Source organism: Hippopotamus amphibius, chromosome 7 (genome assembly GCF_030028045.1).
Source record: "Hippopotamus amphibius kiboko isolate mHipAmp2 chromosome 7, mHipAmp2.hap2, whole genome shotgun sequence".
In the NCBI taxonomy this organism is placed as follows: domain Eukaryota; kingdom Metazoa; phylum Chordata; class Mammalia; order Artiodactyla; family Hippopotamidae; genus Hippopotamus; species Hippopotamus amphibius.
In genome coordinates, this window is record NC_080192.1 from 78,606,981 (window position 1) to 78,631,376 (window position 24,396).

The window sequence follows — 24,396 nt, forward strand, 5'->3', positions numbered from 1 at the left end:
GTGGTGTCTGTGAAGCAGCTTTATTTTTCTAGGATAAAAAAGCTCATTAGAAAGAAAAAAAAAATTCCTTTAGGATTTTTCCCTAACCAGTCAATGTCCAGTTATGAGAGAAGCAGGGTAATCGGTTGGCACATTCACTAAAATACATGGCTTAAAATATATACGCCAATGTTGGGTTACCACTTTATATACACTTGAAAGGTCCTGGATTTAATTCAGTATGTGACTCAATTTCCTTTAAAACCATCTGCTCCTCCCAAAGTCCCCATCTCTTTCAGTGGAGCCATGACCCACCCATCAACAGAAACTGAACATTTTTATTCTCCATGCTGGTAGATTCATCTCTGTCAGAGGGGATTTTGAGCATGGAAAGATACAGACACCGATAACTGTACATCATTTAATGTTCAACTTATTAATCTTGTAAATTTATCAGTTAGCATTCTTTTAACCATTAAATAGTCAACATTTGCCTTATTAATCACATAACTACTTAAACAACAGAGTCAATATTTACGAATTTACCCCCAAAATTTCCCCAATTATGAAGAGATTACAAATATTAACACGTGTAAGAATTAAAATCTGAAGCCTGATACAGAAGATTCCTTAAAAGTTCTAAATGGACCCACAAAATATATCAAAACTGGATGTCTTTACATCAAAACTGGTTGCAAAATGTGACTATCACACACTTGTTTTGTATTTCACTCCATGCTCACTCTCACACCTCAGTGCTCGTTTTGACATACCATTCTAGGTTTTCAATAACTCAATAAAAATTTTACACCTCCCTAGGTTTAAGGATCTTACCATGCCCTCACCCCCTCCAGAAGAGAATGCAATTTCTGACCAACAGACTGAAGGCCCAGAGTTGTGATCCCATGGCTTTGGCATGGGGATCCGGGACCTGGCTGTGTAGTCTGTCAACTCACGCGTGATCTCCTGGCGTCAGATTCCTCCCTTTTCATTTTCAAGTACGTGTCTTACATTGGGTGTTGGATAAAGTGCTTCTATTACTATTATTGGGCATTTTGTTGTGATAGAGCTAAAAACAGGTCATGAAATCACAGTGATTTCTCCAATATAATAGATTATATATAGTATTTTAGTCTCCCTTTCTGAGGTGATTTTGTCAATTACTGTCTCCTAAACTGATATTTCATATAGTGAGTTACAAACTGGCGACTTTAATTTCAAAACACTTCTGCAAACCTCTGCCTCCCTCCTCGCCCAGCCCCTTCTGCGGCTGATGGCAGCCCTCCCGGGAAGCACCCCGGTCCGGACAGTGAGGACGCCCGCTCGCGAGCCCGTCGGTCACCTCCGGCTCGGCAGCCGGACACACAGGTTCAGACAACGCTGGCCGAATCACTGAGAGAGTGGGAAAAAGAGAAGAGCATAGTATCTCTCCGCCCTGCTCTCCTCCACCTGGAGACTAGGGTAGGGTTTCCTCTGAAGCCTTAGACTAGAAGCGCAAGCCCCTCCCACCCTCGTTCGCACGGAGGCGGAAACGGGCGGCAGGAAGCCCGGCGCAGGCAGAGAGCCTGACGCTCGAGGCCCCGCGCCGGAGGCCCGCTTGTTTTTCCGCTCGGCGCGCGCCGCTTACGTCACAGCCTCGCCCCTTCCCTTCTCCCGCCCGCCCCCTCCACCCGCCGCCAGGTGACCCGGAAGTTGTACTTGCGACGCCGCTTTCCTTCTCCCACAATCCTTCGCGCTCTTCCTTTCCAACCCCGGCCCGGCAGGGTGAGTGTGGGTCCTGGGCCCCTGCGCCAGGAATCTAGCGCCATCCTCGCCCCTAATTGTACCGACTGGGACGGTGGGCTCTCTCCTGAGCCGGCCCGGGACTCCGAGTTCCCGGGGCACGGGAATCTGTGCTCCATTTAAGGGCTCTCGGAGCTTGAGAGGGAAAATAGCAAAGCTTAGGGGAACTCGGGCTACAGGGGTTTCAGGGGCGGGGGCGTCTAAGAGGCTTGGATGCTTGGGCCGCGGGGTGGCGGGCTTGACTTTGCCCAGACCAGGGGCTTCACAGGCCTGGCCAGATCCTTTGCCTCCGGAAGCGCCCCGAGGGCGGCTGCGTGAGGCCAGGCCGGGAGGGGGGACTTGGCTTGCGTTTGTCCCTCTCGCTCAGAGCCTCCTTGTCGCTTCGGTTTAGATGGCTCCCGCAAAGAAGGGTGGCGAGAAGAAGAAGGGCCGGTCCGCCATCAACGAGGTGGTAACCAGAGAATACACCATCAACATTCACAAGCGCATCCACGGAGTGTGAGTATCCCTGCGGTCAGCGATGCCCTGCTGGATGGTTCCGAAATCGCGGTCCGGTGGTCCTTGAGTTGTCTAAAGGCTTGGGTGGTCTAGAAATGACGCATTTTTTCATCAAAAGCTCAAGTCTGTATTCCGTGGACCCTATTTAAGGCTCGCAGGGTTTAAAACCTAATGCTCAGAGGTTAATGCCTAGAAACGGGAGATTGAGCGGTAAGGTTTCTGGGAGAGGCAGTTAGGGGAAATACAGTGACGATAAAATCGTTTCACTCATTGTTTTGTAATTAAACCTTGGCGCGCCTGAAGGGCGAAAGATGTGTATATAAGGGAAAACAAACTTTTTCAGTGCATCTAGACCCTGGTAAAGGTGACCAATTAGCTAAGGCTGTGTTGGGCCCGGATCTGAACTCTCCGACGAGATTACCTTAATTCTCTGATCCACACAGATGAGTACTAACATTGGTAAAGTAGTAATGCCGGAAATGAAACTTCTGGAGAGACCAGAAAATAATGTATCGGTGGGGTTATAGGGCGGTATTTGTGGAGGGGACACCTGAAGGTTGTGGATTTGTGATAAGTAAGAATATTGGGCATGATTTTGAATGTTCTGGTTCATTGGTTTTCGTCTCTGGGGTTTGGTTTTCAGTTCTTAAGCTTACTGAGTTTTCCCCTTTTTCTGTACGTGGTGCTTACTAGTGATAACGGAGATCATATCTCCTCTTGAATACTGTTATTTGGAATATTTTTAGTAGCACCTTGCATTGCAAAATATTGTATTCAGGCACGGGTCTGTGGTACAGATTTTCTTGCACTTTCCTGGGCAGTCATCTCTAGATAGCTGATTTTGTGAAGGATCTAAATGTACAGCAGTGTCCACACTGGGCCTGGCATTTCTGGCCTGGTGTTGATCATGTGTGGCCCAAGGAGTATCCTGTATGTGGGGTCTCTGAAGGCTTCTGGGTCAAAAATTCAGTGTCTTTTTTGTGTATGGATGCTGCTTTGCAACCACATTCTCCCCCCCCCCTTAATTTGCAGTGTGCATATATTCATCTGGGGAGCATATTAAGCAGTTAACAGTGTCTTGGGCTCTGTGGATTCAACAGGGAACCAAAGATCCTACCTTCCTAGTTTACTTAATAGGGGAAGTTAGACAAGTATCCAGATTTGAAATGGTGGGAGGTGCCAGGTGGAGAGCAAGTCACAAAGTGAAAGGGAGTGATGTTTTAAAGGCCACACAGTTAAGCCGACATTAGAAGAGTGGGTGTGAGCCACTGCGGGTGGATGAGTTTCTCAGGCATTTTGTGCTTGGTTACAAAATTCTCAGTGAAGACCTTCATGGTACTAAATGCTTTGATTGTTTTCTAGTTCTTACTTGATGGGCAGCAATTGACAGTTCTTTGCTTGTTATTCATTTTACTTGCAAAGATTCCACAGTCTGGTGTTTTTCTTGCTTCTCCAGCTGCTCTTCCTCAGTCTACTGTTTCTCCTCACAACCCATCCTCTTAATGCTGAGACAGGGCTCAGCCTCTCCCTAACTACGGTTGCTAACAGCAACTAGTTTTAGGGCCTCATGTATCCAGTTGCTATGAACATGTATCCTTCGGTGTTTAAATCAAGTTATCTCGATTTACATGACCCCAGACCAAACTCCTAGCATCTGTCTCCACCCTGACCTTCCCATTTCCCTGTGCCTTCCCTGTTTCAGTTGGCAGGTGAGCGTGTCCTCTTGGCTCTGCCTTCCCCAGTCTGACTGCACTGGTCCTACCACCATTCTCTTGATGGTTACAGTTAGCAGTTCCTGCTCCTGGTTCCAGGCTCCACCACCAAACACCCAGGCTGTTCCTCAAACCCTCCAGTGGCTTCCCACCTTACTCAGATGAGAAGCCAAAGTTCTTGCTATGATTCCACATGTGTTGGCCACTTCCTTTTTTCTATTTATGTATAAATTTATTTTATTTATTTGCTGTGTTGGGTCTTCGTTGCGGTGCGCAGGCTTATTGCGGTGGCTTCTCTTGTTGTAGATCACAGGCTCTAGGTGTGCGGGCTTCAGTAGTTGTGGCACATAGGCTCAATAGTTGTGGTTCATGGGCTCTAGAGCACAGGCTCAGTAGTTGTGGTGCATAGGCTTAGTTGTTCTGCGCCATGTGGAATCTTCCCGGACCAGGGCTTGCATCCGTGTTCCCTGCATTGGCAGGCAGATTCTTAACCACTGCGCCACCAGGGAAGTCTGCCACTTACTTTCTTAATCAAAGGAGGCAAATACCTGATTCAGGGTAGCAGTTTGGTTTTAGTTTTAGCACTCTCTCACAGATGGCTAAATAGTTGCCCTCGTTATCTTTGGATCTTGACTTCAGTATCTCTGCGGCCATCTTACTTAACGTAAAACTGCAGCCCCCTTCCCTAGTGCTCTTTTCCCTGGTTTCTCTGTAGTACTTGATACCATCTCACATACTCCATGCGTTGACTACATAAGCTATGTGGAAAACGGGCTTTTGTCTGTTACACCTACTGTTATTTCTAGTACCTTTTATTTCTAGATGGTTAAATAATTAAGACAATGAAGCGAGCTTGCTTGATGGGTTTAAGGAGGCTGGTGAGGGATAGAACAAAGGGAGCAAGGGAGACATGGTAACTGATGAGGCTCCTCACATTCAGTCTTGGGGCTGGGGGGACGCCTCTTTAAACTTGGGCTGCATGCCACTTCGAATAGCCTTCAGTTAACAAATGCTGGATCATATCAGCGTGTAGTCAAGTTTGGCTTTTTCACATTTCTTATTTAACTGAAAACGTGAAATTCGAAGGAATTTATGTATCCTCATCTAAACAACAGGTTAATAGTGCCTGACACATGCCAAGAGATCCACAGCATTAGCTGTTGTCCTCATCACACTTCTTGAGCGGAAATTGGTATATTTCAGGCCCCTGCTCTTTAAGCGTAAGTTGTTGGTGAACCATTAAACTGAAATTGCCAGAAACATGCTGTGTCTTTAAGATGTGGCAAATAACCTGATTATATTTTGACCCGAGCACATGGTATTTACTTCAGCTGTGTACTTTATGTTCAAGCTTATTCTAACATCATTCTTTGATTATATTCTCCCTGGCAGATGGTATTAGACCTTGGGGGTGTTTTTGTTGTATCAGGAAAGGGTTGGCCAATGTATATATTAGCATCTCTATAGGATCATATACAGAGTCCTTGTTCTGTATTATTGAAAGTAGATCGTGCATCTTATGTGTCCCAAGTATTATACTAGTTGTCGGGCATCACATAGTGGTGGCAAAAGAATTGTTCCTGCCTTCTTCATGGTTTACATTTGTTTTATGAAAACAAGACATGCTATGTTGTGTATTTCATTTAATTTTATACTCAGTTCATGTATTACGTTTGAATCTCAGAGGTTTCAAGAAGCGTGCCCCTCGGGCACTCAAAGAAATCCGGAAATTTGCCATGAAGGAGATGGGAACTCCAGATGTGCGCATTGACACCAGGCTCAACAAAGCTGTCTGGGCCAAAGGAATAAGGTACTCGAGTTTTCTGTGTTATAAGGTGAACTTTCACAATTCCACAAACTAATGCACACGAGGGTATAAAGAAAATAACAGTGGCCCAGAGAGTGGGGTAGCATCTGCAGGGAAGCCCTTTTACCTGGTATTTGGACTAAGACCCCAAAGATGAAGGAGCCAGCAGGGTGAGAGTCAGGTAAGAACATCACGCAAGGAGAGAACTTCATGTGACCTGGGAACAGAGGTTGGGGAAGGTGGAGTAGATCGTATGACCTAAGAACAGTGAGTGAGGATGGAGAGTTAGGCAGGGGACAGATCTTGTGGGTCGTGGCATAGAGTTAGGATTTCTCTCTGGACATACTGGGAAGACACTGGAGTAGTGGAGGTGGTTACAGGTTGAAAATTCTGCTAAACAATGCACAAGGCAGGCTACCCAACATGCACACAGAAGAAATTATCCAGCCCAGGTATCAGTAGTGCCATGGTTGAGGAGCCTTGCTTATAAACATGGGGGTGGTTTTGCTGTGGAGGACGTTGTAAGGTACCAGGGTGGAAGTGGGACCAGCCAAAGGGAGTGGCACTGGTGGGGGCTAGGTGATGTGTGAGATGAGTGGGGGTGGGGGGCTGCCTGCATGTCTGGGTAATTAATATTGGGGTCTGATGTGATGACAGACACTTGAGATTCAGGCCTGTAGTGGGCTGGCATGGGGGGTGGGTTGTCTAATAAAGGAGCTGCCCCGAGCTCCCTTGAGGCGGGAGGAGTGGTGTCACATGAGGCGAGAGAAGTTTCAGGGCACCTCTTGTCCTCTAATCAGTAAAAGGAAGGGTTGCGATCAACTGTAATGCTGCTGAGCTGGAAGGATTGTGTGCGTGAGGCAGGAAAACTGAGTGTTTAACAGTAACACAGATCCCATAACCAAGATTTACATGTTGGGCCCACATTTATGCAGAAGTCACATGGCAGTGGGGGCTGCCTACTGAGACTAGCACATCCTGACACCAGTGTGTTCTATTTTTCAGGAATGTCCCATACCGTATACGTGTGCGGTTGTCCAGAAAACGTAATGAAGATGAAGATTCACCAAACAAGCTCTATACGTTGGTTACCTATGTACCTGTCACCACTTTCAAAAGTAAGTTCTGCTTCATCCCACAAAGTTGTTTAGATTTGTTAAAGTCCTTGGCCCTTTTATATAACCTGGATTTGTTTGTTCAACAAATATTGTGCACTAATATCGCTGGCATCCTTCTAGTGGGTATGTAAGGAACAGGCATAATCAGTGAACCTTTTCTACAAGGGTGAGTCAAAAATTATCCACACTCTGGCTGTAGATTTTAGACATTTTAATATAACCAAGAGTGCAAATAATTTTTGCTTCACTGTTGTAAACCGTGTCATGGTATGGGAAAATATCTGGGTTGTGAAAGGTCACATGGAATAGTAATATTTGCCTAAACCCATGAAGAAATGGTTCTTGGAGTGTGAAAGTATGAGATGGGATATGCGGGTGTGGAAGGTGACTGGCTGTCGCTTCTTTTGCAGATCTGCAGACAGTTAATGTGGATGAGAACTAACTGCTGATTGTCCAATAAACTTATAGAACGGCCTTCGCATCTTGATTTTCCTTTTCTAGCTGCAGGTAAAATGGGCTTGTATATCTTAAAGCAGTTCCCAGTTACAGCATTTGGAGAGCATTTCCTAACTAATTACTGTGCCTGGGTCCCTTCTCCCCCATCCCTGGAGTTTCTGAATATTTGCACAGAGCCTAGCCAGGTGTTCTAAGGAGGTTTTGAAATACATCCTGGCTTGAGAATGGCTGTTTAGGGGTTGGGACATTGCAGGTATAATGTTGATGCTTTTACATGCATGTTTTGTTAATTCTAAGATAACTTTTTTCCAGAAACTGCCATGTAGAACTTAACTGCCATTTTTTACATTTTAACATACTAAAATGGTACACTTTTGATAGTCTTAGGTTGAATGAATTATGTACAGTTCCTTTTTAGCTCACTTACTTGAGGTCGCCCCATGAGGTGTTTTTAGTCCTAGGGGTCATGTTTCATTAGTGTTGACACCACTGATGGCAATTAAATGCCATAAAGAGGTCCCCTTTGGAAGGGGGGCTGCCTGCAATGTAGTATACTGCCACCATGAACGTGGTGGGGCAGGGGATCTCCCGCTTATCCACTCACTGGCACAATCCAGACTTCAGGCACTGAAATCAGATATAAACACAGACCAGTCAATACAAAAATTTCTTATTAAAAAAACTTGGAGGCCAATGTTGAAAGCATGGTTTGTACACATTTTTTTGGAAGGACACAAAGTGAATACAACCAAATACATTAAAATGGTTTCAATTACCAGCATTGAAACAAAATTAGTGCAAAAAAAGCCAAATACAATTGCACAGATAGTGGCTCTTAAATCTTGAAAGTGAACTTGATCCTCCCTCCCATTCAAGTGAAGAATGAGTGCTTAGGCTTGTCTCATCTCTGGGTTAGTATCATACATTTGACTCTTATATTCCATCTGAGAATAAAATACTAGCATCACAGCAGAAGTGCCCATTTCAGCAAATCTGGTAACAGTGAAGTCATAGCATCAAGGGAACTGATGTGAGACACCCTCTAGCACTGACAGTGTCCAACTGAATTCTCTCAAAGAATAAATAGAAAATCCCAGAGGGTTGCATCAGTTCCCTCAGCCACAGCTGTGGCTGTCAGGTTGCTTATCCAGATGCCCAGCTTGTAAAGTGTACTCACAATGAGCTAGACAAACCTGGATTTGTGGGCTGACCACCCACAAACCTGGTCTGTGCTTTGGTATGGAGACTGGTCTAAGGCAGCCGCTGTCCTTCTATGGGCTACTCAGCTTGAGTTCAGGCTGTGATTGGCGGCTCATTTCACAAGTTTTGAGGCTGTACTGATTGATCTTGGCATTTTCAAGTTTGGATTTAATGTCCAGTGGCTTTTCAAAAAAGTTGACTAATGACTGTTCAGTCAGAAGTGAAGCTAAAATATGTTCAAGGGAGACAGTCCAGTCCCCTTTTGCCTCTTCAGGAAATGCCTGGGACTCCCGGGGACTCTTCCCAGTGTCGGTGTCGGCAAAAACCGAGTCCTGCTCCGGAGAAGGAGCTGAAGCCTGCAGCTCCTCCCCACCTTCCTGGGAGCAGCTTCCAGAGCTGCTGCCCTGCTGGCCCACTTCCCCGATCTGCAGCAGCAAAGTGGTTACTGTGGCGATGGCTTGGTACAAATCATTCTCCTCTGGATCTTTATGGAACATACTATACAAAGTTTTACAGAACTGGATAAATTCTCTCTGGAATTGAGGGGAAAAAAAGTCTGCATATAGCAGCATAACAAGAATAGAAGCATATCATGGGCTTTTTAAAACTTTATACTTAGTTTTTTGAAAAGAAAACACGTACTTTTTGAAGCCGAAAATATTCTCTGCCCTTCCTCTCTAGATACACATTAATAGTCCAGGGGATTTCAGCACACATGTAGACTTGTGCTGTCTACATAGAAATATTGCACCCTTTAACCAAACACATGTAGAAATGTATTCAAAAGCGCACAGAGATTTGTTTATAAGGATATTTAGGCTAGGGCTTATTATAGCAAAAGGTTGGAAATGGTTTCAATACTAGGATTGAATAAGATTATGACTTGTTAATCTGGTGGCAATGCCAAGCAGCAGCTAAAGGCCATAAAATGAAGTACAACAGTGATGCCCAGTGCTTTCTCAAGTTACACACATACTCTTGCCCAAACAGAAACTTTATGTCATGTGATGGAGGTACTTCAAGTAGGACTTAGCTACACAATTACTCTGGGAATAGGAAAATAGTTGAGCTCCTAATAATGACATGGGAGAAATATCCATGATTGTTAACTGAGGTATAACTGACAGACAACACTGGGATTTAACTGACTTTGTATCTGAAGAGTAGAATGAATATTTGAAAGCAACTCAGCAGACTGGAGCAACACTTTGTTTTGTGATAAAACTGTGTGCTAAATCCCACTCCTGAGGGCTCACAGTACACCTAAGCACCAAAGGGATTTAAGTCCTGTAATAAAGGGACGTTTTCAGCTTGAAGCCTTATCAGTACGGTATAGTCTGTGGTCGGTGATTTTCAAGAAACTGGAGAGTACACTACATGAAGAATGCTGTATCCACAGTCCCCCAAATAGCTTCTATTGCTCTAGGGAATAAATCTACATCACAACCTGGGTGAAAGAATTTGATATGAACACTCTTCAAAGAATGAACTGTGTGCAGCCTCCTGCTCTGAACATCTGGGTAGCCAGATGGGTCACAGTTCAGATAGTTCCCATTTAAGCACCACAGTGTTAGCCCCCAGAAGTTAAAAGAGCTTCTGATCACAGCTTTGGAGGTAAGGGCAGGGGGAGGGGGTTCCTGCTTAATTAAAAAGCTTACCTGTGAACAAATCACTTGGCAAAACAGTAAATTCTTGGCACAGGATAAAGTTCATACCTGGCTCATTTTGGGCAACTCTTTCTCAGTTTTGTCTTTCTCTTTGGCTAAATCTTTAATCATCTGCTTCAGCTGTTTCTGATAATCAATTGTATCACCTTGAGACAAAACAATATATACTGTAAGTAAATTCCATGAGAGCAAAAGGAAAATAGGTCCAAAGGGGTGATGAGGGGATGAGGAATCCCACTAAGCAAATTCCACATACAAAATGAAAAGCAAAGATTAACCAGAAGACGGTGTGTTTTACAAACTGGCCACAGATAGATTAGATTGTGGTAGCTGAGTGACCTTGCAAGAGGATCCCTGAAATACCAGGAGGAATAAACATGGTGGTAGTGTCAAGGGCAGTCACCCAGTGTACTGCAGCTTGGAAGGTTTCTGGCCTCTGAAAGCAGTGGTCTTGGTATTAACTCCCAGGAGGGAGGGAACAGATTAGTCGCTTACAAGAACAGCTGTGAAATCCAGCGTCTTTAATGACTAGTGGTATGCCTGACAGAAGATAATGAAAAGGTACATACCATTGGACTTGCCAAAAACCAAGGGTCTTGACGTCGACAACAGAGGATTCTTCAGTGGTGACTGGCTGTCTCGGTCATTTTCAGTGAGTGCTTCAAAAAAAAAATTTTTTTTTAATTGAACAAATTTCATCTTAGCCAAAACTGACTTAGCCAAAAGTAATTTAGCTTTTAAGGTAAGAAAACTTAAAGGCTAAGCCAGGAGCCCCCAGCCTGAGGGCTGCCGGGTCTGAACCTGGTGTACACCAAGAAGTCAAGAAAACATCACACACCAGTTATTTATGCCTTTTCCCAGGTGTCTGTAAATGTTCTACTTAATGATATACAAATTCATGGGACATTGCTGATATTGACCTAGAAAAGTATGTATGGTAAAATGCCATTTTGTCCAACAAATATAAACATGTATACAAATTCTAGAAATAAATACACTTAGATCTCCAGGTGATGGAATAATAAGTAATTGTTTTAAACTTCTCAGGGTATTTTTTTTTTCAGTAATTAGCACATACGGCTATACTTGTAACAAAAATTGAAAAAAGCTTTTACTGAATTCAAAGCAGCATGTTATTAAGAGTTTTCTTGAAATTTACAAAATTAAGATTATATCAACCCTCATACACTGCTGGTGGGAATATAAAACGGCATAGCCATTTTGGAAAACAGTCTGGGAGCTCCTCAAAAAGTTAAATCATAAAGTTGCCATTTTTACCCAGAAATTCCACTCCTGGGTGTATATCAACGGGAAATGAAAACATACCCACTCAGAACCTGTACACAAATGTTCATCAATGAATGAGTGAATAAATTACGGCATGCCCATCGGAGTCACTTCAGCTGTGAAAAAGGAGTAAGTGCTGACAGGCCACAACCATGGATGAACCCTGAAGACATACTAAGTGAAAGCAGCCAGACACAGAAGGGCACATACTCCATGAAAAGTCCAGAAAGGGCCTGTCTACAAACGGGGAATGTGTGGACTGGGGACAGTAGCTAAAGGGCGGGTCTTTTTGGTGTGATAAAAATGTTCTAAAATTGTGATGGGGGTTGAATAACTGGATATACTAAAAACCATCAGACTGTATACTTTGAGTGAATTGTATGGTATGTGGATTATAGATCAGTAAAGCTGTTACCAAATTTTAAAAGGGATTACAGATGAAGAATCCTCATTTTTAAAAGGCTGAAACTTAATAGCCATTTCACAAAGGCAAAACTCTGTTGCGATCCAACAAATATCCACAAGATGGCACCAAAGCCTTGATAAGCTACCTTCCTTCCTACTTGGGAAGTAGGTTTCTGGGGTTTAGAAGGTGGGAGGTAGTTTGAGGTTGTTTTTCTTGGTTTTTCGGTTGGTCCTTTGTTTTTTTTAAAAAAAAAAAGGTTTTGAGTCATTCTTTTCCAACTTTGTCCAAAACAAATTCTATGCAGTGGCACGTGAGAATCCACTCAAACTGAATAGGAGGAAAGTTATAAACCCTGGGTGGTACTTGGGGCAGTCAGGATAGACATGGTTTCCTAGGTAACAGCCACTGGGGTGTCTAGTGGATACTGGGTCCCTATCCTCAAAGAGCTCAGTGTATCAAAAAGGAGAAATGTGTACTTAAGTCACTCTAAGATGCTCTAACAGAACAACCAATACACACAAATATCATGGGCGCACAGAGAGGAACGATTACTTGAAGGAGTGGGTAAGTGTCCAGAAAAGAGGCAGGTGAAGTGTCCGTAGTGACAAGGAGCCAGAAAAGCCAGCCAACCTCAGAGCAGTGCTCCCCAACCTCTCTCCAGTCCCGGCACACAGAAAGCACCAGCACGGGACTGGACACGGGACAGTGGAGGAGGCTTGGAGCTCACTGAAAAACACTCCTGATGTTGTCTATTCCTACCAGAAATGTGAGATCAGGAAAAACGGTGAACGCCCAGTTTATACCATCTTTCAGTGTACTTTCAAAATGAGATGTTTGAGCTTTTATAAATGTAACTTTATTTTTACATTCTAATATATGTGTAATTCATAATTCAAGACTATAAATGGATTAAGAGATATTTCTATTAAAGCTTTCACTGTATCTCACTTCAAACACTGTATAAGTTAAAATGGGATGAAGAATTTGCATGTGGTTATCTTAAGTTCTCAATCTCAAATGTCTGTGACTGGTGGGTAAGTGTATCGCTTCAACAGACACCAGCACGAAAGTCTCCTTGTGGCTTCAAGCACCTTTATTAGTCAATGACATACTCATTCTGTGTAACACTTTCATCACCACTGCTATCTCATCACTTTCTAAATGGGATGCTTGTGGAGGGAAAAAGACAGTTCCACTGAAAGCTGCAGAAGAGTATATAGAGTGCTTTCAACACAGTTTGGCCTTCAGATACAGTTGACACCACAGTCATCAAAATAATACTGTTTTCCATCATATTGGGTCAGCCAAAATATTCATTCAGGTTTTTTCATAAGATGTTATGGGAAAAAACCCAAATGAACTTTTTAGCCAACCCAATATTTTCTTCTTGGAAAAGCTGTATGGTGCCTCCCTTCCACCCCTCCATGGTGACTAGAAACTGCAATCAATTTCTAACAGCTCAGACTTGCATTTGGATTAATTAGGAATTCTAATACATCCAAATCACTGATAGGAAAATCAACCAAAGTATCCAAGTTGTGTTTCAGATATCTACTGTAAGAAAATCACCTGATGGCCTAGCAATCCCACTCCTGGGCATATACCCTGAGAAAATCATAATCCAAAATGAATCATGTACCACAATGTTCACTGAAGCACTCTTTACAATAGCCAGGGCATGGAAGCAACCTAAATGCCCATCAACAGATGGATGGATAAAGAAGATGTGGCACATATACAATGGAATATTACTCAGCCATAAAAAGGAATGAAATTGAGTTATTTGTAGTGAGGTGGATGGCCCTAGAGACTGTCACACAGAGCAAAGTATGCCAGAAAGAGAAAAACAAATACCGTATTCTAACTCATGTATATGGAATCTAAAAAAATGGTACGGATGAACCCAGTGACAGGGCAAGAATAAAGATGCAGATGTAGAGAATGGACTTGAGGACATGGGGTGGAGGGGGTGAAGGGGAAGCTGGGACAAAGTGAGAGAGTAGCACTGACATATGTACACTACCAAATGTAAAATAGTGGGAAGTTGCTGCATAAAACAAGGGAGATCAACTCGATGATGGGTGATGATTTAAAGGCCTGGGATAGGGAGGGTGGGAAGGACTCGCGGGAGGGAGGGGATATGGGGATATATGTATAAATACAGCTGATTCACTTTATTGTATAGCAAAAACTGGCACAATAGTGTAAAGCAATTATATTCCGATAAAGAGCTTTAAAAAAAAGAAAATCACCTGAGCTGTAACAAGTACTGGATGCTGGGACCATAAATCCGATCTTGGTGGTCTCCTGACAATTTGGATAACACCAGGGATCTTAAGCACCTAGCCTTTCTCTTTTAAAAATCTCAATGCTATCTTTTAATTTCATAAAAGGTTTCTTAGGAGGTTTATATTTTATACTTTTCATATTTTTCAAAACCCTCAAGTGACGTTTTCAACTCAAGATCCCAGTGCAAAGAACAGACTTTCATCTAGCCTAAGCTGTCTATCACCAAATCGAATGTGCCTGGTATCATTTCTGATGTAGCCGGCATTAGTACTGCCTGAGTTACTAGATGTAAACTATTAGTTTTGGATCCTATGAGAAGCTAACCATTGCTCGAATTTTATTAGATTCAGCATTTTAAGAACATCACTTAACGTGGATCCAGACCAGCAGGGCCACTTTTTGGGAAGCTGTTCTGCAAGTCCAACAGTGTATTCCCTGCATCCCAGAGTGTCTAGGAGGAGCAGAACTGTGCGGTCAGCTCCACTCACAGTGCCCTCTCTTACAGGAAGCCTCCAGTGCCTCATTTCTTTGTGTTCATTTACCAATTCTGATACGTCCTTCTCAGTAGCTTGCTTTGATGCTTCTTCCTAATGAATCTAATGTTCTTCCAGGAAACTGTCTTCTGGAAGTCCAGTTAGTGTAATTCGCCGAGCAAAAAGACCAATACCGACAGGTTTATCAATTTGCAGTGAAAACTCCCGATTCAATAATCTGCTAGAATACTGTTCATCCCTACATCACCTGATATGGTATCAAATCATCTGGAATGTTTCTCTTCTATTTGCTAAACAGCATTGCAGTCACCACGGAGCCAATAAAGTGAGCTCTTCAGGAACCTGGACTTAGAGCTTGCTTGCTTCCTGAGGTGCATCAGATACCTTTGTAAGTGAGCTCACAGAGCCCTCTGCCCCATGTTTGACCCTGGCAGAGTTCCAAGGCTCTCTGCACAAGGTGGATGTTTGAGGCCAGATACTGATGTGCTTTGTTTGGTTCCTCACCTCCCATCAGGCAAATAAGACATCACTCTTTGGGCACACAAATTCAAACTTGTAATCCTCAATATACTTGGTAATTAGTGGGTTAAGCTTTCTTTCTAACTAAAAAAAAGAGCTTAACTCACTAATTAGTTTGTTAATTATGTTTGTTCCACCTTTCATCAAAGTTATTCATGATGGTAGAAAGTAAGTATTTGGTAAAATTAAATCTATTTAAATGAAAAGCACCTAAATGTGCTGTGGATTTCATGGCCCTGGCAAATTGATGCATTTAAATAGAGGTTTTAGACTTTCTGCATTCTTAAGACTTTTTTTAAATTGCATCAGAAATTCAAATATTAAGTGTAGGTAAGCAAGGGCATGTAAATTGGTGCAGCCACTATGGGGGAAAGTATGGAGGTTCCTTAAAAAACTAAAAACTGTTACCATATGATCCAGCAATCCCATTCTTGGGCATATATATCCGGAAAAGACAAAAATTTTAATTTGAAAAGACACATGCTCCCCAGTGTTCACAGCAACAATATTTACAATAGCCAAGACATGGAAGCAGCATAAATGTCCATCAACAGATGAATGGATAAGGAAGATGTGGTGTGTGTGTACACACACACACACACACGAATATTACTCAGCCATAAAAAAAGAATGAAATAATACCATTTGCAGCAATATGGATGGACCCTAGAGATTATCATACTAAGTGAAGTAAGTCAGAAAGACAAATATATGATATCATTTATGTGGAATCTAAAGATAAAAATGAACTTACTTACAAAACAGAAACCGTCTCACAGACATTTTAGAAAACAAACTTATGGTTCCAAAAAGGAAAAGAGGGGGAGGGATAAATTGGGAGTTTGAGATTAACAGATATACACTAGTATATATATAAAACAGACGAAGAACGACTTACTGTGCAGCACAGGGAACTATATTCAATAGCTTTTAATAACCCATAATGGAAAAGAATCTGAAAAAATATATATATGTGTGTGTATATATATGTGTACACACACACACACACAGGCAAATTAAATGAAAACACTCAGTAAAAGGCAAGGGACTTCACAATGATCAACAGTTTGCACTAAAATAACGAGTCCATGAGAAAGTAGAGGAAGAGCTGTGTGTGGCTGCTGGAGGATGCTCCCATAATGCTCCCATAAGCATCATGTGCATAAAAGATGCCAATTCAGTAATGGCTGAGCTCAGGAAGTGTATTCAGAAAGCCCACAAATAATGTCCACACACATTTTCAGCTTCCGTATAGGTGTTAGTTTTAAAAGCCACCAGGATCTCATCACCCTGGAAACCTCACAGCCCGCCACATTCCCAGGCTCCCTTGTTAGAAAGTTTTGTCACAGAAACCATCCAACACCAGAATCATTGCACTGGGGTCCAGAAACCGTCTGGGATTCCTAATCCACCTCTATCAGTTTCAGAGATCCAAAGAATACCTTAAGGGAAACGTCAAGCCTGATCTCACAGGTTTCAAAACTGCTTCTCTGTCCCTGGTTACCACTGCTTAAATTTGAAGCAAGCATGGTCTTACATGCTGGAAAAATGAAATGTTCCTTCAAAACCAGTAGCTGGGGGTGCTGAGGAGCCAGAAACTGTGTCACGTCAGAACAAAACCAGGGCACACAGCTTGAGGCAATCCAAGATGGCAGCATAGAAAGTTCCTGAACTCGGGGCTTCCTAGGTGGCGCAGTGGTTAAGAATCCACCTGCCAATGCAGAGGACATGGGTTCGATCCCTGCTCCAGGAAGATCCCACATGCCGCGGAGCAACTAAGCCCGTGTGCCAAAAAAAAAAAAAAAAAGAAAGAAAGAAAGTTCCTGAACCCACCTCCTCCCATGAACTCACCAAAACTTCAGCTACATATAGAACAATTACTACTGAAAAAGAACAGAAGTAGCTGAGCAGCTCCTCCACAACAAGAGGTGAAAGGGCCACGTGGAGATGGGTAGGAGAGGCAGGTACAGAATCTCACCAAAATCCCCACCCTCCGGCCCGGCGACCCACAACAGGGAGGGGTCTTACAGATCCAGAGCTATTCCCTGAGACCAAGAGGCACCCCACCCCCTAGGGATCAGAGCCGAGGAGACGAGACCCCCAAACTGTCTGGCTTTGGAAACCAAGGGGGCTTATGTCCGAGGGACCCAGGAACTGTGGGGATCTGAGATACTCATTTTGAGGGTCTCACTGGTGCCAGAACCCAGCACAAAGGCAGCAGTTAGAGAAGTGCCTGGACTGTATGTGAAGGAGACCCATTTCCTAATCTTACGGCATCTGCTGGAGGGGCAGGGACAGGTGGGACTTTTTTCAGGGATGAAGCACCATTTTCCTTTTTTTCACTCTCCCTATACCTTTCTAGTGGAGGTGGGTGCACAGTCTCACTAAAGTCACAGAAATGTCCCACCCTGGGGCTCTTCACCTGCATCACTAAAGCTGCAGGTGTGCCCGGTCCTCAAGCCCCTCTCCTGCAGCCTCATGAAAGCCAGCAGATGTACATGGTCCACACAGGGGATATGCATTGATCCCCTGGCCCTGGTGGCCCTGGCATATGAGTTCCTGGGTCCCACAGGACTGTAACAATCGGAAAGACAGTTCTGGGCAGGCTGCCACACCCAGGGCACTGCACAGACGACAGGCTGAAATACATCCCCAGCCGACCTGTGAAAAGGCCCATTTACTTGTCCTGGAGCTTCGACCTGAGGGATGAGCTTCAGATGTGCCACACATCTAGAGGCTACAGATGCACACTCAGAATGTGGGCAGGGAGACGTCATTCTTGCACCCTCTCTTAGCCTCACCACAGTTTGCTGGTACCTCCCAAGGGGCTTATACACTCATCTGAAGCCATGATTTTTGTAACCGTTGCCTGGGGAGCACCTCCAGATCTCCTGGTCTAGAGGTCAGCAGAGTTTACAATTGCAGTCCCATGGGACTCTCCCACAGCCCAAAGAGTTCCAAATACAATGAACCCAAAGAGACACACACCAAGACACATTATAATTAAAATGATAAAAGTTACAGATAGAGAATCTTAACAGCAGCAAGAAAAAAACAACTTGTTATGTACAATGGAACCCCCATAAGACTATCAGCTAATTTTTCAGCAGCAACTGCAGGCCAGAAAGGAGTGGCACTATATATTCAAAGTGCTAAAAGGAAAAAACTTCCAACCCAAGAATACTCTACCCAGCAAGGTTATTATTCAGCATTGAAGGAGAGATAAAGAGTTTCCAAACAAGCAAACACTAAAGGCATTTCTCACCACTGAACCAGCATTACAAAAAATGTTAAACGGGCTTCTTTAACAGAAAAAGAAAAAGCCTTAACAAGAAACATATGAAAAGTCAAAATCTCACTCATAAAGGCAATATAAGGTAAAGCTAGATCAACCACTTACAAAGCTAGTGTAAAGGTTAAAAGACAAAAGTAGTACAATTAACTATACCATAATTGGTTAAGGGATATACAAAATAAAAATATGTAAAATATCACATCAGAAACAAAATATAGGGGGAGGGAGTAAAAATATAGTTTTTAGAATACATTCAAACTTAAGTTGCTATCAACTTAAAATAGACTGTTATATATATATAGGCTGTCATATAGTGAACCTTGTGATAATCACACAGAAAAAACCTAACAAGAGACAAGGAGAAAAGAATCTAAATGTAACACTAAAGAATGTCATCAAACCACAGGGGAAGAGAAAAAGAAAAGAGAGGAAGTACAAAAAAAAAAAAAAAACAAAATAGCAATAAGTACATACCTATCAATTTCTTTAAATGTAAATAGATTAAATTCACCAATCAAAAGACAGAGTGGCAGAATGGATAAAAAACCAACACCCATCTATATATGCTGCCTACAAGAGACTCACTTCAGATGGAAGGAAACAAAGTGAAGGGATGGAACAGACAGTCCCTGCAAATGAAAACAAAAAAAGCTGGGGTGGCTATACTTATATCAGACAAAAAAAGACTTTAAAACAAAAACTGTAATAAAAGACAGAAAAGGGCATTAGTCAATCCAACAACAAGATATAACATTTGTAAATATTTATGTACAAGAGACGTATACCTAAATAGAGCACATTTAACCAACCAAAAGGGAGAAACTGACAGCAATACAGTACTAGGGGAGGACTTTAAGACCCCACTTACATTAATGGATAGAGCATCCAGACAGAAAATCAATAATGAAACATCAGCCTTAAACCACACATATGTACAAAACATCCCATCCAAAAGTAGCAGAATACATATTCTCAAGTGCACAAGGAACATTCTCCAAGATGAATCACATGTTAGGCCATAAAACAAGTCTCAATAAATTTAAGAAATCATATCAGGCATCTTTTCCAACCACAATTACTAGAAAACTGGAAAAATCACAAATTATGTGAAGATTAAGCAGCATGCTATACTGAACAATCAATGGGTCAACAAAGAAATCAGAGAAAATCAAAAAATACCTTGAGACAAATGAAAATGGAAATATAACATTCCAAGATCTATAGGATGCACCACAAGCAGTTCTAAGAGGGAAATTAACAGCGATAAATGAAATAGAGACTGAAAAGACAACAGAAAACGTCAATGAAACTAAGAATTGGTTCTCTGAAAGATAAACAAAGCTGACAAACCTTTAGCTAATCTCACCAAGAAAAAGATCAAATAAAGTCAGAAATGAAGGAGAAGTTACAACTGATGTTACAGGCAAAAGATCATAAGAAACTCATATGAACAATTATACACCAACCAAATGAACAACCTAGAGGGAAAGGATAAATTCCCAGAAACATACAATCTTCCAAGACTGAGTCATGAACAAATAGAAAATCTCAATAGACCAATTACTAGTAAGGATATTGAATCAGTAATTAAAAACTTCCCAACAAACAAAACTCCAGGACCAGATGGGTTCACTAGTGAATTCTATCAAACATTCAAAGATTTAATACCTAAACTTCTTAAACTCAAAAACACTGAAGAGGAGGGAATGCTTCCAAACTCATTTTACCAGGTACAACCTACCCTCATACCAAAACCAAACAAGCATATCATAAAAAAAGAAAATTATAGGCCCATATCCCTGATGAAAATAGATGTAAAAATATTCAAAGAATTAGCAAATCTAATTCAACAATACATTATAAGGTTAATATATCATGATCAAGTGGGATTCATTACAGGGATGTAAGGATGGTTCAACATCCACAAATCGACATAATCCACCACATTGACAAAATCAAGGATAAAAATTACATGACTATCTCAATAGATGCAGGAAAAGCATTTGACAAAATTCAGCACCCATTTATGATAAAAATTCTCAACAAAGTAGTTATAGAGGGAACATACCTCGATGTAACAAAGGCCATATAACAAACACAGCTAACATCATACTCAGTGGTGAAAAGCTAAAAACTCTTCCTCTAATATCAGGAACAAGACAAGAATGCCTACTTTTGCCAGTTTTACTCAAATCAGTATTGGAAGTGTTAGCCAGAACAATTGGGCAAGAACAAGAAATGAAAGGCACCCATACTGGGGAGGAAGAAGTAAAACAGTCACTATATGCAGATGACATGATACCATACACAGAAAACCTTACAGGTTCCGCCCAAAAACTCTTAGAATAAATGAATTCAGTAACATTGAGCGCGTACACACACACACACACACACACACACACACACAATGGAATACTACTCAGCCATAAAAAAGAAGGAAATCTTGTCATTTGCAACAATATAGATGAACCGTGAGGGTATTATGCTAAGCAAAATAAGTCAGAGAAAGACAAATACTGTATGATTTCAGTCATATCTGCAATTTAAAAAACAAAAGACATGAACAAATAAAAACACACATATTGATACAGAGAACAGGTTGCTGCTTACCAGAGGGGAAAGGGGTTGAGGGGGGTGGGCAAAATGGGTGAAGGGGGTCACTTTTATGGGGACAAATAGTAATAAGATTTACTGTGGTTTATTGTGTATACAAAGACTGAACTATTTATGTTTTACACCTGAAACTAATAAAATGTTATATACCAATTGTACCTCAATTTTTTAAAAAACAGTAAGCTTAAATAACCATCTATTAAGGCAACCAGTGTTTGTCCTCCCCCACATTCCACAGGCCAGTGGTTCTCAAAGTGTGGTCCTCAGACCTAGTGAACTGGAAACTGGGGTAGGCCAGGTATCCTGTATTATAACAAACCGTCCAGATGATTCTGATGCACACTTGGGTTTGGCAACCCCTGCCAGAGGCCATACAATATGGTACTTGAAATCTGTCATCAGCCACCCCAAACTAGAAACATCCGTTGCCTCAAATCTAAATAAATTTAAAAAGAGAAGAACCTCAGGGTCGTGCACAAAGCTGACTGATGTCAAGGCAGAAAAGAGTCTAACTTTTCTACTTGGAATTTCTTACCTGGAGGGATATGAAGCCTATATAACAGTTTAATTTTCTCATTCATTTCTCCATTATACATAATATCTGCAAAATTAAAAAAGAGAGAGAGAGAGACTGAGTAGATGCAAATGGTTAAAGTAGATGTGTCAGGACACAAAGTCACTGTAGAGAGAACATAGCAAGGCCAGTGTTTGTTGCCCTGACACCTCATCTACCACTACCCTAGACACACTGTGTTTGAAAGGAAAATGTGAAAGGTAGTGACTGGAGACTGCTGAGCTGCAAGATAACCTCGGGAATTTTGTCTGGGCTCATACCTTCTGAAAGATTTTAATTTTAGCTGCAAGAGTTAGGAACATGGGTAAGGGTAGGGATAAATTAGGAGGCAGGGATTAACATATACACACTACTATGTATAAAATAGACAACTAACAAGGACCTACTGTATAGCACAAGGAACTATACTTAACATTGTGTAATAATCTTTAAGGGAAAAGAATCTGAAAAAGACACACACATACACGTATGTATAACTGAATTGCTGTGCTCTAGACCTGAAACCTACATGATATTGTGAATCAACTATACTTAGGTTTAAAAATTATTCAAAAAAAAAAAAAAGTTAGGAATGTGTCTCCTAACAAGACACCACCACACCCTGGGTGCCCAGGAGGACAAGGTCAATGACCTTGTACGTTGAGAGCCTGGGCTCCCCTCCTCACCACCCCCTTAGGAAACATAATGGTGGTCATGAGAGGAGCCTGCAGAGGGACTTCTAAAATCCCCAGGTCACGTCAGGCGAGTCCCAAATCCATCTCAATGAGAGGGTATGCCCGCTTCACAACCCACTCGTCTATGTTCACAGACACACATCCCACATGAACTCACTGCAGGGAAGACCCCCAAAGTCATACCGAGACAGCTCACAAATGCTTTGAATTCGATAAGATGGTCCATGTTTTCGTCCAAGAGCCTGAAAGTCCTTTCAGCGAGGATTTCCGTGTGGGCCCCGCAGGTCCACGGCGAGACGAGCTGAAACAGGCGCGCAAACTGCCGGGCGTCTATGCGGTACTGCTCCGCGTAGGGCCTGCTGGGGTCGTGGCGCGGGGCCATGGGCCTGGGCTGCTCCCAGTAGCAGCTCATCATGTGTTCTCTCTAACACAGGAAGGAGAGGGGGGGTCTGTGAGGGGCGGCGGCACCCCTGGGAGGCCACACACTTGAAGGCTAAAGCCCACAGGGCCTACTCTCCTGACTTGCTTTGCCTCATAAAATTATTAAGTATTGAATAAGCAACATTATAACACAAACAGATGAAAAAATTAACTCACAATCTCACCACTCCAACCAGACATGTAAAAGTTTTTGCTTGTTACCCTGTAGTCCTTGCCCACGTGAATAATTTTGACATTTTTTTAAGGTTTTTTTTCATTGTAGCAAAATATACATAACAAAACTTACCATTTTAACAATTTTTAAATATGCAGCTCAGCTGCCATAGTTTTTTGTTTTGGGATTTTTTGTTTGTTTGGTTTTTGGTTTTTTTTAAAAATTGTGGCCACACCACGTGGCTTGCAGGATCTTAGTTCCCCCACCAGGGATAGAACCTGGGCCCACAGCAGTGAAAGCACCAAGTCCTAACCACTGGACCACCAGGGAAACTCCCCTGCCATAGTTTTAATTATTGAAGTCATACAGTTTTTATTCTGATATTGTCTCTTAAAATCATATTATTGGGTGAAAGTCAAAAAGTACTAGACAAATCTATAGGATACAGAAGAAACTAGTACCCTGGCTACATGTGGGGATGGAAAACGGGCAGGGACCCAGATGAAGTAGCAAGCCTTTGTACTGCATGCTTTTTTTATATGTTCAGAGTTTTGAGCCACATGAATACATTAACAATTCAAAAAATTAAAAGTAAAAAAACGAAGGCAATTTGAAGTCTTAGGAACAGACTGAAAACTAAAGCAATTTACACATGTACTAAATCACCTCTTGGGACATCTCAACTCACTTGAAATGGTTCCCAGTGACTGCAAGGTTCTTCACTATTTCAATGCCCTCTGCCCATAAGAATGGCACAGAAACAAGTGCAAATGCTATAATATCCAAGTGCCTATCCTTGGATGGAAACCAAAATGCCATTTATAATTTTACTGCATATTACTTGCAGCCATGTTCTCTAAGTAGCCTTTACAGAATCATGAGAAGTACAATAACTTTTAATTGTGAAACAAAGGTCTGAGAAATTCCCATTCCTCAAAACCCAAGACACACTACGAATCTGCATGTATATTTGTCATCCTATGATACTAGAGGCCCTCAGAATCGTACCCAGAAGAAAACAGTTATAAAGGCCAAGGGCTAGTACAACCAGTTTACACAGAATCGTACAGAAAAACAAGCTAATATAAAAATAGGCAAAGGACGTGAAGAGGTGATACAAGAAACTTATGAAAGGATACTCAACCTCACTAATGTGTAAACAATTTTAAGTTAAAATAAAAGGTGATTTTCTACAAGACTAGCAAAATTTTAAAAGATCTATAAGATTAAGTGCTGGGTGAGTGTGGAACATAGGAAATGAACACTCAAACATCATCAGTGGAATTGAAATCTGAAAAATCTAAAACACCTTAGCATTAGTGACTAAAATTTGGTTTGTGCATCCCTAAGGAATGCTACAGAAACAGCAGCACAGGTGTCCCGAGAAACGCAAAAGGAGGCTCTCAGTACAGCACTGTTTACAAAGCAGAA

General features: G+C 42.1%; 2 protein-coding genes across 7 annotated transcripts in view; one reads left to right on the forward strand and one right to left on the reverse strand.

Moving 5' to 3' along the window:
* Positions 1–1,656: 1,656 nt before the first annotated feature.
* Positions 1,657–8,046, forward strand: RPL31 (ribosomal protein L31). The gene is made up of 5 exons (XM_057740937.1): positions 1,657–1,743; positions 2,153–2,259; positions 5,656–5,781; positions 6,784–6,896; positions 7,307–8,046. The coding sequence occupies exons 2-5, from the start codon at positions 2,153–2,155 to the stop codon at positions 7,336–7,338; spliced, it is 378 nt and encodes a 125-aa protein (XP_057596920.1). The 5' UTR covers positions 1,657–1,743; the 3' UTR covers positions 7,339–8,046.
* Positions 8,047–8,055: 9 nt separating this feature from the next.
* TBC1D8 (TBC1 domain family member 8) overlaps positions 8,056–24,396 on the reverse strand; it is a 121,568-nt gene continuing 105,227 nt past the window's right edge. For 4 of the 6 annotated variants that reach the window (XM_057740933.1, XM_057740932.1, XM_057740934.1 and 1 more), the window contains 5 exons: positions 22,554–22,794; positions 21,658–21,723; positions 10,789–10,878; positions 10,268–10,365; positions 8,056–9,085 (listed from right to left, as the gene is read on the reverse strand). In XM_057740933.1, the coding sequence (XP_057596916.1) occupies positions 8,624–9,085; positions 10,268–10,365; positions 10,789–10,878; positions 21,658–21,723; positions 22,554–22,794 (957 nt within the window). In that variant the 3' untranslated portion in view covers positions 8,056–8,623. Of the gene's footprint in view, positions 9,305–10,210; positions 10,366–10,788; positions 10,879–21,657; positions 21,724–22,553; positions 22,795–24,396 lie in introns of all 6 variants that reach the window. The other 2 variants (XM_057740935.1, XR_009054601.1) reach the window with 2 other exon arrangements.

Bases quoted from the DNA above. Each gene is read 5' to 3' on its own strand.
- RPL31 (XM_057740937.1), top strand. From the start codon at position 2,153: ATGGCTCCCGCAAAGAAGGGTGGCGAGAAGAAGAAGGGCCGGTCCGCC. The intron at 2,260-5,655 runs GTGAGTATCCCT...TTTGAATCTCAG, and splicing joins CACAAGCGCATCCACGGAGT to AGGTTTCAAGAAGCGTGCCC. The intron at 6,897-7,306 runs GTAAGTTCTGCT...CTTCTTTTGCAG, and splicing joins ACCTGTCACCACTTTCAAAA to ATCTGCAGACAGTTAATGTG.